This window comes from Eumetopias jubatus, unplaced genomic scaffold, assembly GCF_037043125.1.
Source record: "Eumetopias jubatus isolate StellerSeaLion01/CBP00866 unplaced genomic scaffold, mEumJub1_p1.0 scaffold_4, whole genome shotgun sequence".
Lineage (NCBI taxonomy): Eukaryota > Metazoa > Chordata > Mammalia > Carnivora > Otariidae > Eumetopias > Eumetopias jubatus.
The window spans coordinates 159,767,736-159,782,206 of record NW_028274810.1 but is presented as its reverse complement, the minus strand read 5'-3'; the positions used below and the strand labels follow the sequence as shown (position 1 = coordinate 159,782,206).

At 40.0% G+C, this 14,471-nt stretch overlaps 2 protein-coding genes across 3 annotated transcripts in view; both read right to left on the bottom strand.

The window, feature by feature from the left end:
• The window catches only part of IMPA1 (inositol monophosphatase 1), a 38,325-nt gene extending 33,628 nt beyond the window's left edge, over nucleotides 1-4,697 (bottom strand). Inside the window, exons 1-3 of one of the 2 annotated variants that reach the window (XM_028112744.2) lie at nucleotides 4,622-4,697; nucleotides 1,331-1,393; nucleotides 816-949 (exon numbers count right to left, since the gene is read on the bottom strand). In XM_028112744.2, coding sequence (XP_027968545.1) covers nucleotides 816-949; nucleotides 1,331-1,393 — 197 coding nt within the window. In that variant the 5' untranslated portion in view covers nucleotides 4,622-4,697. Of the gene's footprint in view, nucleotides 1-815; nucleotides 950-1,330; nucleotides 1,447-4,621 lie in introns of both variants that reach the window. The other variant, XM_028112749.1, reaches the window with a different exon arrangement.
• A 5,515-nt stretch (nucleotides 4,698-10,212) lies between these two features.
• On the bottom strand, nucleotides 10,213-14,454 carry SLC10A5 (solute carrier family 10 member 5). The gene is given in 15 exon segments (XM_028111612.1): nucleotides 10,213-10,314; nucleotides 10,316-10,604; nucleotides 10,606-10,662; nucleotides 10,664-10,753; nucleotides 10,951-11,011; nucleotides 11,014-11,052; nucleotides 11,055-11,094; nucleotides 11,097-11,168; nucleotides 11,171-11,202; nucleotides 11,205-11,252; nucleotides 11,255-11,300; nucleotides 11,303-11,406; nucleotides 11,409-11,638; nucleotides 13,817-13,911; nucleotides 14,449-14,454. Coding segments are annotated over 15 exon segments (1,311 nt in total).
• Nucleotides 14,455-14,471: the final 17 nt, after the last annotated feature.

Genomic DNA, 14,471 nt, shown 5'->3' with positions numbered 1-14,471 from the left:
GAAGGAGAAAATCAGGGGCACCTGGGTGGCTCAGTTGGTTAAGCATCCAACTCTTGATTTCAGCCCAGGTTATGATCTCAGGGTCGTGAGCTTGAGCCCTGTGTCAGGCTTTGTGCTTAGCGGGGAGTCTGCTTGAGATTCTCTCTCCCTCTCCCTCCGCCCACCCATACCGTGTACACTTGCTCTAAAATAAATAAATCTTCAAAAAAAAAAAAAAAAGTAGAGAATGACAATGTTAAAACTTTAAAAGGATGACAATGTTTCTGCTACATGTCTCTGTAAGAGAGCCCTGATTTTAGTGTTTTCTCTCAAACTCGTTAAAGTCACCAACACTCTAATACATAAAAAAGTTTGCAATATAGAGAATAAAACTTCTAAATCATAATTGTGGCAGGTTTGTCATATTAGCTTCCCAGCATCCAAACACTCCTCTTACTACGAAGGAATCCAAATACCTCCTGTTTGCTCCTTCCTGGCAGCTTGAGCTTGGGCAAGCAACTGGAGTTCAGCAAGACATTCCTGCTCAGGATCTGTAATCTTGAGATAATGAGGCAAAGATATCCAAAGCCAGCAGTCATGAAGGTAACACCGGTGGCATCTGAAGCAATGGCTCCTGGGCACCTGTAGCACTGCCTTCCTGACTTCTGCCTATGCCCTGCTCTCAGGGCTCCTGAGCTGCCCAACACTCTCTAAATAAATTCCTTTTCAGCTTAAGTTAACTAAAGTCAATTTCTGTGTCTAGAATCAAAATCTGTCTAGTACATTGACTCTAACCTAAGTTTCAATTCATCATGTGAAACTAAAATAAAAAATACCTGTGAGATGGATACTTTTCCTTTATGGACGATATAAGCATTTTTTCAATTTTTTGGTCAGTAGCAGTTACCAAATCAGCTGGAGAACTTTTAATCATGACATTCATTTCATTTTTTATAGCTTCACGAACCACCTAAAAAGATTTTTTGATAAGCAAATAGAAAAGGCATATATCATTTTAAATCAAACTAAAAGATGAAATATAGAAGTGGTTTAAACATTCAATCTGTCTGAAATGATGTTCTTAAAAATGTCTTACCACAATGTATATAAAATAAACTTTTAGTGGTTATGACATTCTAGGTACAAAATCATACAATTTTACATCCTATTTTAAATTCACATTTGTCATTAAAAAGGTTTAACGACATAAAATCAGAGTATTGACTCCATTGAAAATGTTTAGTAAAATGAAAACAAATACAAATTAATCAAAATGCATGTGTTATTTCACAGGACAACCACATGCTGTCCACATTCATCACATTATGGCTGACAAGATTTCAGTTCATACCTCTCCAGCTTGTCTTGCTAGGGTTACTGCATAATCCATGCATTCCTGCCAAGGATCAGCCATCTTCCGAATAGATTTAACACAAGTCAGGACAAAGCAATTAAAAATCTATAAGTCTTAATTACAGAATAGTTAGTTCAGAAAAACATCTCAATTAGCACAATACTTTCATTCAGGAAATGAATCACATGTACAAAATCACAAATGTAATTGCCCTCTTCCTGGTGTTAGAGTTCAATGGTTTTCAAGATTCACTCATAGGTCCATTAAAAAATATTCTTACCTAAACCACTTCTATTGTAGAAACATTAACATAAAAAAAACACTGTATAAAAGTGTTTCCCAAAGTGCCCATAACATAATGTTAAAAAAAAAAAAAAAAAAACACACTCGGGGCACCTAGGTGGCTCAGCTGTTAAGCGTCTGCCTTCGGCTCAGGTCACGATCCCAGGGTCCTGGGATTCAGCCCCGCATCGGGCTCCCTGCTCAGCGGAAAGCCTGCTTCTCCCTCTCCCACTCCCCCTGCTTGTGTTCCCTCTCTTGCTGTGTCTCTGTCAAATAAAATCTTTAAAAACAACAACAACAACAACACTCGATTGGGGGATGGAGAAGAAAGGATACAGAAGTATTTTAAAAGATAGGTGCATGTTTGGGTAGAGAATAAAGTGAAAATAAAAGAACACTGGGAATGCTGAAATTAAAGAAGCTTTGAGAGGAAGGCACAGAAGGTATATACTCAATTCCGATGTTAAAATCCTCTGATCTTTCTATTACAACCTGTGAGGAAAAGAATATTCCATGACAAAAAAAAAATAAATTTCCCAGAAAAAATAACATATTTTTGTCTTTTGAACTGTCCAGCTTTCCACTGACTTCTGAAGAGAATACCAAAAAAACTCACCATTGGCTTGACCACACTCTAAAATCGGAACCTAGGACAGTGAAGCTTTGCAAGTGGCCAGAAAAATGTGGCATCATTTATAAAGCAACCCGAAGGATGCCTGGGTGGCTCAGCTGGTTAAGTGTCTGCCCTCGGCTCAGGTCATGATCCCAGAGTCCTGGGATCCAGTATCGGGCTCCTTGCTCAGCAGGGAGCTTGCTTCTCCCTCTGCCTGCCACTTCTCTCTGTTAGTGCTCTCTCCCTCTCTGACAAATAAATAAAATCTTTAAAAAATAAAATATAAAGCAACCCCAATTTTGTCACTTTTATAATTGAGAATAACTGACACAGTTTCACCTTAAAGACTACTCAGAATTCCCTACCATGGTGCTCACAGTATAGGAAAGAGGAAAGGAGGGGAGGGCAAAGGGCAGAAACAGTGAGGTGTTTCTGCTGGCAGTTGCCCTTTTTTTTTTCCTAAGGTTTTTTTTTTTTTTTTAATGTAAAAGGGAAGCCACTTTTCAAGTTACAGAAGCCACTGCTTAGAGTGTCTCAAGAATTGTTTCCACATTCTTTTTTCTTTTTCCATTCTTACTCCATTCCTCTCTTCCAGGCTTAACAGAACAGTGCATCTGCTTTGTTGCCAGAAACTTTGCTCAAGCCTCTCATATCTCTGCCTTCTAACAGTACCCACACAGATATAACTCCTACCAATTCTTCAATGCCCATTTCAAAAGCTACCCCTTCTAGGGATTCTCCATTCAGAATTCATTATTTGTTTAATCATCTGACAGCTATCTACTGAATACCTATGATACACTGGGCACTGCATCATAGTGAGGAAAACAGGCCCAGTTCACTTACTTGCTAGTGGGGAGTCAGATATTAATAAAATCAGACTACATGCAAAATCACAAGTGTAATAAAGCCTAAGTAGAAGTACAATGAGAGAACCATGTAACAGAAGAGCTTTAACCTGGCCTTAGGTATAAGATAAGGTTGCCTTGACAACATGATTAAACCAAGATCTGAAGGACAAGTGAATAGGCATTAACTAACTCAACTGCAGGATGTTAAGTGAAGAGTAACTAAAAGGCCTAAGTGTGACAGCTAGGAGATCAAGGGATGAGACTGGGGAGATAGTAGGCATCATCCCAGGCAGGGCCTTAAAGGTAAGATTCTGACAGAGCCATGAAGAATCATTTCACCACCGCTATAGAAGATAACGGATTGGAGGGTGGAGGGAGGAGTGGAGAGTGGGTGCTGGGTAGACTGAACTGGAGGTTTAGATTTAGGATGCAGTAGTCCAGAGGAGACCCGAACGTTGGCTTAGACATAGGAGAGTGGAGGGAGAGGTGTTTATAGAGAAGTTTAGAGAATGGAGAGATACTTGCTTTAGGAGGTAAAGTTGGGGGCATTTAGCAATAATTTGGATATGGATATGAAAGGAAGAGTTCAATGATGCCCAGATTTCCCACTTTCAGCAACTTAATGGATAATAGTGACATTCACTGAAACAGGCAGTAACAGAAAAGAGTCAGTTTGGAGATCTGGATAGGTGGTGGAGAGATCAAAAGTTTAGTTAGTAGAAGATGAGAAGCCTTTGTGAAACCAAAAGGAGATGTCAATTAGGCAGCTCAACTATGGATCCCGAGCTCACAGAAGAGATATGACCTGCAGATATAAATACTATGTAAGTCACCTGAGTAGGCAACGACTGAGTCCTGAGCCTGAATAACATTCCTAAGGAAGGTACACACAGTGAAAAGCTGGGAGGATGCCTTGACCTGGAAGAGCCCATAAAGCTCCTGCATCACACTTAGGGCACTCAGGAATGTCTTCCTTACGTTTTGATCATTTGCGTAGGTGCCTTATATTCACAACTACTTTGAGCATATTTCTTGATGGAAATGAGCATATTCTATTCACCTTCACTTTCCTAAAGACAAACGCCTGAAACATTCCCAACTGTTTCTGTCCCGGTCACAGCCTTCCTGACAGTGGGAACCATGCCACCTTCCTGTCACCTGTCCCCAGCAGGGCGACTGCAGACAGCATGACATGAGGGGCTCACACTGGGACTGCATGACCCTGGATATATGCCAGGTCTGAGCTTCCTTGGAATCAGTAAAAATGAAAAAGAACATTATTCTACGTCAGCTGCCACAAAGGTTCAGAGAGAACGCGTGGGCGAAACCGCTACACGACGTGGGGCCTGTTCCCGGTGTCACTCGGCGGCCGGGGCTAAGGATAACACCGCAGGGATAAAGGGGCCCCGGCTGCGGCCTCGGACCCTGCGCTCCCACCCACTCCGGCCGCGGGCGCGGAGGGCCGCCCGCAGCACCCAGGCCCGCACCTCCGACCCAGACGGCCCGACGGCCCATATGAAGTCGCAGGAATGCAGGACTTACCTTAACTTGGGGTCCGTCAGACTCACCAGGCTTCCAGCGGGATCTGTGGCTGGGTTCTTCCTGAGAGAGCGAGAAATCTCCCCGACAGGAAGTCCCACCCCTGCGGCCCCGCCCACGTGGGCGTGACTCCTTGGGGCTGGCCGCCCTGAGCGCGCGGGTGTGAGGCTCCTGCCCCACCCGGCCCCGCTGGCCTGAGTAGGCATTGGAGATTTGGCCTCTCCTTGGTTCTGGTTCCAACTTCCTTTCTGCAGCCTGCGCAAAAACTTGAGAAATTAGCTTTTTGGTTTTTCATTGTCAGTTATCTTAAAATAATCTTGCCAGGGCGCCTGAGGGGCTCAGTTGGTTAAACATCTGCCTTCAGCTCATGATCCCCAGAGTCCTGGGATCGAGTCCTGCCTCAGGCTCCCTACTCCTTGGGGAGCCTGCTTCTCCCTCTGCCTCCCTCCCTATCTCTCATGAATAAAGAAAATCTTTAAAAAATAATCTTGCCAACTGTATAGCGACTAGTGTTGATCTAACCAAATAAAATTTTCCAGGCATTTGCAGAAATGTCACCAGAGTCCTCTTTAAGTCTCCTTTAAATGAACACGGTCCCACTACTTTGGCAAAGCTGCTATGACTAAAATCAACATAAGCAATGTTAAATCAGAAGATCAAATCTTATTCCTTATTCAAATTAAAATCACTTAACACTTCCCACCTCAAATGAGCAGGAAGTCCTTTTTCCATGGGCCTCAGCTGCTACCTCACAATTGTTCTCAAGTAACTGGAGGGTTTGCAGTCCAAAGAGACTGTTGGACTTCCAAATGCCTGAAAATGAAATGAGAAATCCTGTAGTGTACAGGAAAGTCTAGCGCGAAGATCCGGTTTTGGCAGTGTTGCAAACTGGTCCCACACAATCCAAAATATTTTTATTCAGTGCTGTGAGTTTAGAGGGCTGCAGAGGTCTCGGTACCTGGTATATTGCTCTTGGCTTCCCAAAGGGACAATTTTTAAAGCTACATCATATCTACAGCCATTGTTCCCAGTACCAAAGATTATCTGTTGTTCCAAGGTGATTAGGGGTTAGGGAGGGGTCAGATTCCAGCATCAGCCACATACCAAGTCAGGACAAAATCTGCTTCCTGATGTGGCATCCAGGTCACCATTCCAGACTTCCCTAAAGGAACACTCCTCTTCTGAGTCTGAGATATCCTTTCCTACCAGCTGACTTCCATCCGTGAGAAAGGTTCTAATTATGCTAAACTTCAAAATAGGAAAAGAGGTGAGATCCAATGCCCTTGATACTTTCCCAGACACCTGACTATACAAAGAGGGGCTGGTTTGGGGGAAGAAGGTCCCTTATCAAGCCACAAAGTGCTTAGGTCACATATCTGCAAGAGCAATAAGTGCCCAATTGTCCTGTATTTGAATAAAGAGGGACCACCGTGGTGATTCCTTTCCCAGGAATCTTGGGTATCTTGTTAACTCTACTTAAATGTCTGGAGCTGATTTCTTTTAGATGGCAACTCTTTTTACTGGAAAAAAAAATTCCACATACCAAGACTTTTTTAGTGGACTTTGATTTTAAAATAAAAATTTAACACAATGTGCGGGTCCTCAGGAATGGAGTCTCCAGGATACCTAACAAGATTTCATGTTTTGACACAACAGATTAGAATTGCAGATAAAATTTTTATTCTTGGAACAATGTATCAACCCCCCCTTCTTTTTTTAAAGATTTATTTGAGAGAGAGAGAACGAGAGATAGAGAACATGAGAGGGAAGAGGGTCAGAGGGAGAAGCAGACTCCCTGCCGAGCAGGGAGCCCGATGTGGGACTCGATCCCAGGACTCCAGGATCATGACCTGAGCCGAAGGCAGTTGCTTAACCAACTGAGCCACCCAGGTGCCCTGTATCAAACCCCTCTTGAGGGTTGGAAAGAAACTATTAAAAAGTGTCTTACCTCTTGTCTAACCAATCCTGGCTATATAAAATGATTGGTGTGAACTCAAGCAATCAGACAACATGCTTTATGCCTCATTCTTAAAAAAACAATAACTTGAGAGGCGCCTGGGTGGCTCCGTCGTTAAGCATCTGCCTTCGGCTCAGGTCATGATCCCAGGGTCCTGGGATCAAGCCTCGCATCGGGCCCCCTGCTTAGCGGGAAGCCTGCTTCTCCCTCTCCCACTCCCCCTGCTTGTGTTCCATCTCTCACTGTCTCTGTCAAATAAAATCTTTAAAACAAAACAAAACAAAACATAATGAGTAACTTCATCCCCAACCAAATTAGACAAATTTTACCATGTAAAAATCCGTCTTCCATGATACATCTATAAGAGAAAATATATTCCTACTTCCATCGTGCACATTCAGCTGCTCTTAAGGTTACAGATCATCCAAATATGTATAGAGTAAGAACAGAGTTTACTATGTGTTCAGCATTGCTCTGAGGGCCTTAATATTAGCTCATTTAACCTTCACAACTATCATCATACTATCATGATCCCCACTTTCCATATCAATTTAGGCCTAGAGAGGTTAGGTAACTTGACCAATGTACCCCAGCTGGTGACAGAACTAGAAGTGCAGACCCAAGCATTATCTGGTTCTAGAGTATATGATCTTGACCTTTACAGATATTGGTGATTAATCCAGTGTTTAGTAAGAACCAACTTTATTCAAGGCACTGAGGTAAACACTGTAGGGAACTAAAAATAGTATTTGGTCCCTCCTCTCAAGAAGCCCTTTTTTTTTTTGTTGCAGCTGTGGGCTATTATTCCCCATCAACCTGAACCTTCTTCACTTTGTCCCATCACACTGCCTATGATGTTAGGTTCTAGCGTTTTATGCCAGAACCACACACTTAAAGAATGAGCAAGATCTTAAACCTCAGTTGAGTATCCTCATTTTACAGATTTGAAAAATGAAATGCAGAGAAAGGTCTTATTCGAAGTCACAAGGTTAATGATAAAATGTAACTAGAAAGGCAATTTGTCTCCTAATCAATAACGTTCAGGGGCACCTGGGTGGTTCTGTTGTTCAGCGTCTGCCTTCAGCTCAGGTCATGATCCCAGGGTCCTGGGATTGAGCCCCGCGTTGGGGTCCTTCCTCAGCGGGGAGCCTGCTTCTCCCTCTCCTCCCCACTTGTGCTCTCTCTCGCCATCTGACTCTCTTTCAAATAAATAAAATCTTAAAAAACAAAGTATGTTCATGAAAATGTATGTAAGTTACATTTGTATAAGCTTAACTATAAACTCTTAAGTGGAGATTTCTGTTTAAAGGAGTCAGTAAAATATTCCATGTAGGCAATTATTTTATAAAGTGAATAACAACCATTTACCACCATGCCGACCAGGTCTTTTATAAATCTTGACATTCATATACTGGGTTTGGTGAAATTAGGAAAAAAAAAAAAAAACTCTGGTTGTCCTATTAGCTGGAAAATTAAAAATTCCCTAATACTATGGGTAAGACAGTGAATATCACTAAGAGGAAAATGTTCAAAGTCTTAGGCTCCATACAGAGTTACCAGATTCATACTTCAATAGATATTTCAGGGTCAAAAGTTTAACCTATGATAAAATAGCAGCAGCTAACACTCAGTATGGACTATGTGCCAGGGACTGTTCTAAGTAAGTACACTGAAGTATGATCTCATTTAATTCTGTGGAATTCTGAACATGAGAGACTCCATTTTGAAGCTTCATTTTCCTTTCTAACTAGTGAATTCTTGAACTGGGCCAAAAGTGGCAACTTTTTTTTACAATGAGTTGCTAAACAGAACAACTGCATTAGGACCATAAAACTGTTGGTATGAGCTTTATGAAGACAGAATAGTTAACTAAAACATACTAAGATTAGTTTTGTTTGATAGCACCAATTAAAGTCAGAGTAATCAAAAGCAGCTCAACTAAAAGGGTTTTATTTTTCTCTATCAAAATAATGTTATTACCCCAATTCTTTCTCAGAATAACCTCTTGTCTTCCCCACATGAGTGGGACACTTTTCCAGTTGCTAACACAATCTGTGCTCTCTGAATTGCAATTCGGAGACCCCAAATAAAAGGCCTTTCTTATTCGTTTTCCGCCTACTTTTCTTGGTTGACAATTCCCACAACAATGTGACAGAGTTCACATTACCTCCATTTTTTTAGACAGGGAAACTGGACTATAGGAAGATTCATTTGCCTACAACTACAGGGTAAGAAAATGTCGGAAGCAGAATTAGAGAGATATTTCTCATTACTGATGCCCATACTATCTTTGGAGAAGAGTGCAAACTCAAACTAGATACTAAAATTGCCACTGATCATTCAAAAGTGGTATAAAACAAGCACACTATTCCTTTGGGGCCTAAGTTAGTGCTTTAGCCCTTTGAGTAAGCACGTAGGAAATGTGCTAGACATGGGGAGTATCAAAATGAATATTGTTTATACTAATATATTGTTTATATATTATAATTGTAGTTCTCATGTTCAAGGATTTAGAGCAAAACAGAATATGACAGGAACACACATAGTTGTAAAACAAGCCAAGCTGGCTAAATATGAAATATAAAAAAATTGAGAATTTAGAGAAAATTTCACTTACAAGTTGCTAAGTGGGATTAGCAAAAGCTTCATGGCAAGGCTGACACTTGAGCCAGGCCTGCAGAAGTAGTCAGAATTTAGATGAGGTCCGCCCCTCAGGTTGTAAGAACAGTGTGAACAAAGGCATATTCACTCATGAATATGAATATACCAAGTCATCCGGCTTGAATGGAGCAAGGGCTGTGTGTAAAGAAGTGGGAGTGGAGATACAACTGGAAAGTGAGAATGAAGTCAGAGAGTAATAAAGAAATGGCTCGCTAAGGAATACAGACTTTATTCAAAAGGCTAAAAAGCTTGTAGCAGGGAAGATACATAATCAAAGTTAGATTTTAGGAAGATTAATCTGACAGTGATTGGAGAGTGGACAGAGGGGACAAAAGCCAGTTAAAGGTTTAGGGAAGCAATGATACAGGGCAGAAAAAAGTGGCATTACTGGAAATGAAGAGGAGATTGATGAAAAGCTATTATAGGAAATTTTCTGTAGGAAATAACTGGACTATAAAGAAGAGAATGAAGGAAGAAAGGAGAAAAGGGGGAAAAGATGACCCTGTGTTTCAGTATAAATGGTAATGTCTTTAGTGACACATGTGCAAGACAAGTTATGAGAGCAGAGGCTACATTTAAGACCAAAAAAAAAAAAAGACATTCTGATGAGCCAGTGAGAGATCCAAGTAGGAATTTACATATTCATTCACTGTGTGAGCATTTACTGACTGCCTATTACATGGAGAGCCCTTCCATAAATACTTGGGATATATCACAGTCACTAAAGGATTATTTATTGCTCTTTCTTGTTTATGAAACCATAATAAAGTGTCATATTTAAATTCAACTCTATAAAACATTTCCAAACCAACACAGTTGAAAAGTGATTTCCTTCCTCTGAATGTCTGCACATTTAACTGTCTGTACTACTCATGGGATGTTTTAGCACTCCCCGAGTATCAGGTTTTCAATCAGATCATAAGTATATTGAAAACAGGCATCATTTTAGATATTCTTTGAAATCTCCCACAGTACCTCATTCAGAGTAGGAATTCAGGAGTGCTTTAATTGTTAGGGATTTCTTTCTCCTTTTATCTTCTATGATAAGGATACATCTTTTCTTAGCCTTGTAGAACAGAAAGGAACAGTAACATTTCACAACAAAAACACATGACCACTGTAAAAGGAGCCACAGAAGCTAAGTCGGTCTTGGACCTTGAAAAAGAGCTGAATAATGGCAAGGGCTAAGAAACTAGCGTCCCATTTTTGGTAGCAACTTTACAAACAGAAAGAGACAGCACAGAAATGTTAGCAAAGGAGTACCCAAACAACAAACCCAGAGCAGGAACTAAGACACCCAATAGAGGCATCTCTAGGTTAACTATTTTTAGAAACACTCTGAAAGTCAAATAAATCCCTACAGACATTAAAACTCAGAGTTCTAATTATTCTCTCCGAGTAGTTTGCTTTTTCAGGTATCAAATGATAAGTATAAAAAGGTATATATAGTTTTAGAAACAGGAATATGAAATGTGAAATGAAATGATAACCCTAACATTCTACTGTATATATAAGAACTGGCAAACATCGGGGCACCTGGGTGGCTCAGTTGGTTAAGCGTTTGCCTTCAGCTTGAGTCATGATCTCAGGGTCTGGGATTGAACCCCATTTTGGGTTCCCTGCTCAGCGGGGAGCCTGCTTCTCCCTCTCCCTCTGCCTCTGCCACTTCCCCCTGCTTGTATTCTCTGTCAAATAAAAATCTTAAAAAAAAAAATTGGCAAACATCAATATCAAGGCCAATAACACTAACGTGCAAGTTACCTAAATGACCAAATGATATCTCTTTCTAGAAGCAGAACAAAGAAATAGACCTCACTCCTCCTGGGCATGTGCAGGTCATTACAAATCCAAAAGCCTATGTTGTGCCTCCTCTGATGCCAAAAGCTGTGTCAAAAGAAATCCATAAAATGGCATAAGAAAAAAATTGTGTAACTGCCCCCAAGAATTACTGGCAAAGGTCTCTTTCACACTGCAATTCAATATTGCAACCAAATGCACATCAGTAGAATAAGCATTTAGGACATTTGAATCAATATGCATTGACACCTTGAAAAGACAATCTTTTCTTCTTTAAGCACTTTAAGGTTATTTCTTGAGTCTTGCCTACCTTCAGAATCCCATAGTTGAATAGTCAAATTTGTCATTCCATCTTCATCTGTCGCAAGGTTTCTGATAAGGTTTTTGTCACATTCACCACTTGCAGCAGTTTAAGATCTTCTAATTGCAAGAAGAGATAGCTGGAGTTTGGCCAATTTTCTCCATAACTGGATCTTACAATGACAGTTTCTTCAGTCTTTATGAAAAATAGCATTTCAGTCTTTTATATATTCAGAACACTGAGAAATGACTTCCTTGCTTCTCCCAGAGTCACAAATGACAAAAGCAGGGCAATAACAAGTTTGCTAATCGTTTTGAAAGTTTAAATAAATCACATATGCAAAACCATTAAAAAAACTAAAGCACATCCTTCAGACAGGTTCAAGTGACAGTCTGAAGTTGTTAGGTTAAGTTGTTTTTGCTGTACCAAAGTCTAGTAGGAGGGACTATCATGTTTTTCAAAATACGAAGCTATCTAGTGAGTAACAACTTATTTAACCCATAGTTATGAGAACGTAAAAGCCATAGCAGAAACCTCCACTCTTTCCTCTGGACTTCTCATTTCTGCTAATGAAGAAACAGCCTCCCATTCACCAGAATTTAAAACCTTAGTGTCAGTTTTTATTTTTTTATTTATTTTTTTTATGCACTTCTCTGTTTATTGCCCCATTCTTTTTTTTTCTTTTTTTATTGTTATGTTAATCACCATATATTACATAAATAGTGTCAGTTTTTAAATTCTCTTTCTTCCTAAGGAAAACCCACACTAAAAGCAGTCACATCCAAAAATCTAAAAGATATTGGGGAGGCCTATAAATAAGTATTACTATTTTATTCATTCAAGTCAAAAATCAAAATATTTACTGAACATGTTTGCTGGGGCACTGAGCTAGGAGCTGGGTATACAATGGTAATCAATTCAGATGCGGTCTCTGCCCTCTTGGAGCTTAGTCAGTAACCGCTTATTGTCTCTTAGAAAACTACAGTGCTCAGGGGTACCTGGGTGGCTCAGTCAGTTAAGCAAGGGACCTCAGCTCAGGTCTTGATCTTGTGGTTGTGAGTTCGAGCCCCTACTTAGAACAAACAAACAAAAACTGCAGTTCTCAAAGATCAGCCTCGTAGCATCCTTAGGCTGATAACAGTTTTCCTACAACTCTAAAGAGTGATTGTTACCAGGCAAAAACTGAAACTGTTTTTTGATGTCCTTAAGTAGTAAAAAAAAAAAAAAAAAAAAATTTCTGGATGATTACCGGATAAGCTTGGAAACCTAGGGAAAGGAGATGGCTGGATCCACGGCCAAAGGTACAACCTAGTTACAGGGCCAACACTCCTGGACATTTGGATGGCAACACAGTGGGGCATAGGAAGGCCACCGGCACTAATTCTAATCTCTTACTCCTTCCTAAAACACTATTCCCTATTCACGTTCAATTAACCCACCTTAGGTCATATGCCTGTGTATTATGAGAAGTAAGGAAAATATCAGGCTTTTTTGGATTTCAAGCCAGACTCACAAACCCTCTTGTATTTCCCAAACAAGATGCTAGGCCAAAAAAATAAAATTTTGAAAAGAAAAGAAAACTGAGCCTATACATCTAGTAGTCTCCAAACATACAACCATTTCAGCGGATCCTTCATGTAATCATGACACAATCTTCATCAAATGCAACTCTGATGGTTATGTATTAAGTATTTTAGATTATAAAATATTTGCCCCCTTTTTGACAAATTGTCAAACCAATTTCTATTGGACATTTTTATAGGTTTTTAAATATTCCATTTATATAGGCTAATCTTTCAAATGCAATAGATTCTGTATTTCGTACCTCTTGTTTCCTCGTACCACATTAGGAAAAACATGACACACTGTACCAATATTGATAACAGAGAATGGAACTAATGTTTCTGCAGTACCTCAGTTAAATTCCCAGGGAACTTGCCTCATTTACAATGACAAAACAAAACAGACATAAAACAAGAATTTTATGGACCCCAAACTATTTTTACACTTGATTGACTAAATATCTTAATTCGTAATTTTTGTTGCCCAGGTCAAGGGTATGAAGTATATAAATTTTGGCCCCTTTCTATCAACAACCTTTCCTTTTCCTCATGTTCTCCAAGCCTTCTCTCCTTACTTGAAAACAGCCAGGAATAAAACCTGACAAATCTAGGAAAAAGTTGATACTCCTATCACTTGCACGTATTTACTGGCTGATTACATTTAAACTGAGGTTTATATCATAGTGGTATTACAAATACTTACCTAAATGTAACACATCCTCCCCCCACCCTATTTTTTGGGTTTCTACTTAGAATTCTAATTGTCTGTAAGCAGGTGGAAAGATACTAGGGTTGGGTGGGGACAGTCAAACCCTAAAATTTCATCAAGCACCCTCAACTGAAAGCCCTAAAAGAAAGCCTGAGAAAACTGTCTGATTTCAAAGTAGTTTAGAAATGAGATGCTAGAGAGACTTTCTTACCCACGATCTTGTTCTCTAGGTGACCGCTCATGCTGGAACCCCTGGTCCCTGCAGTCTGAGGATGTTCGTACCTGTGTCTCTTCGAGACTAGTTTGCTACATTATCTGGGACCTGATCGAACTTACCACTGCTTTGCCTGTTGACATGAGTCTGTCCCTCCATGCTGCTTTGTCTTTTCTCTAACCACTGACAACCCCTCTTCTTCATTCTCCCTGGGTGTAACTCAATTTCTGCCTGTCTTATCTCCCCTCTTCTCAACCCTCATTGCAGTTTTTCCTGGTATATTTAACTTTAGTTCAATTCATGAGGCATGTGTTCATCACCTACTTTATGTAAGTATTTATGACAGATGCTAAGGTCTGTATTAAAACTTTCTGGCATCTAGGAATATATTTAAGGATTATTTCTACTTCCGGCCTTGTAGTTTCTAATAAAAGAACTACCGGAACATCTGTATTCACTGTCTGTCTACTCATTTGGCACTTCCTACACAGCTTTGTATTATAGTTATAAGTATGCATATATCTCATATCCACCATGGCAATTACAATCAAATTGTTATATTCAGTAGGTACTCAAATAATTACCTTAATAAATGAACATATAAGTAGCTGACAGAAGTCAGAAGTTACCTCCATTCCTTGAATGAAAATAT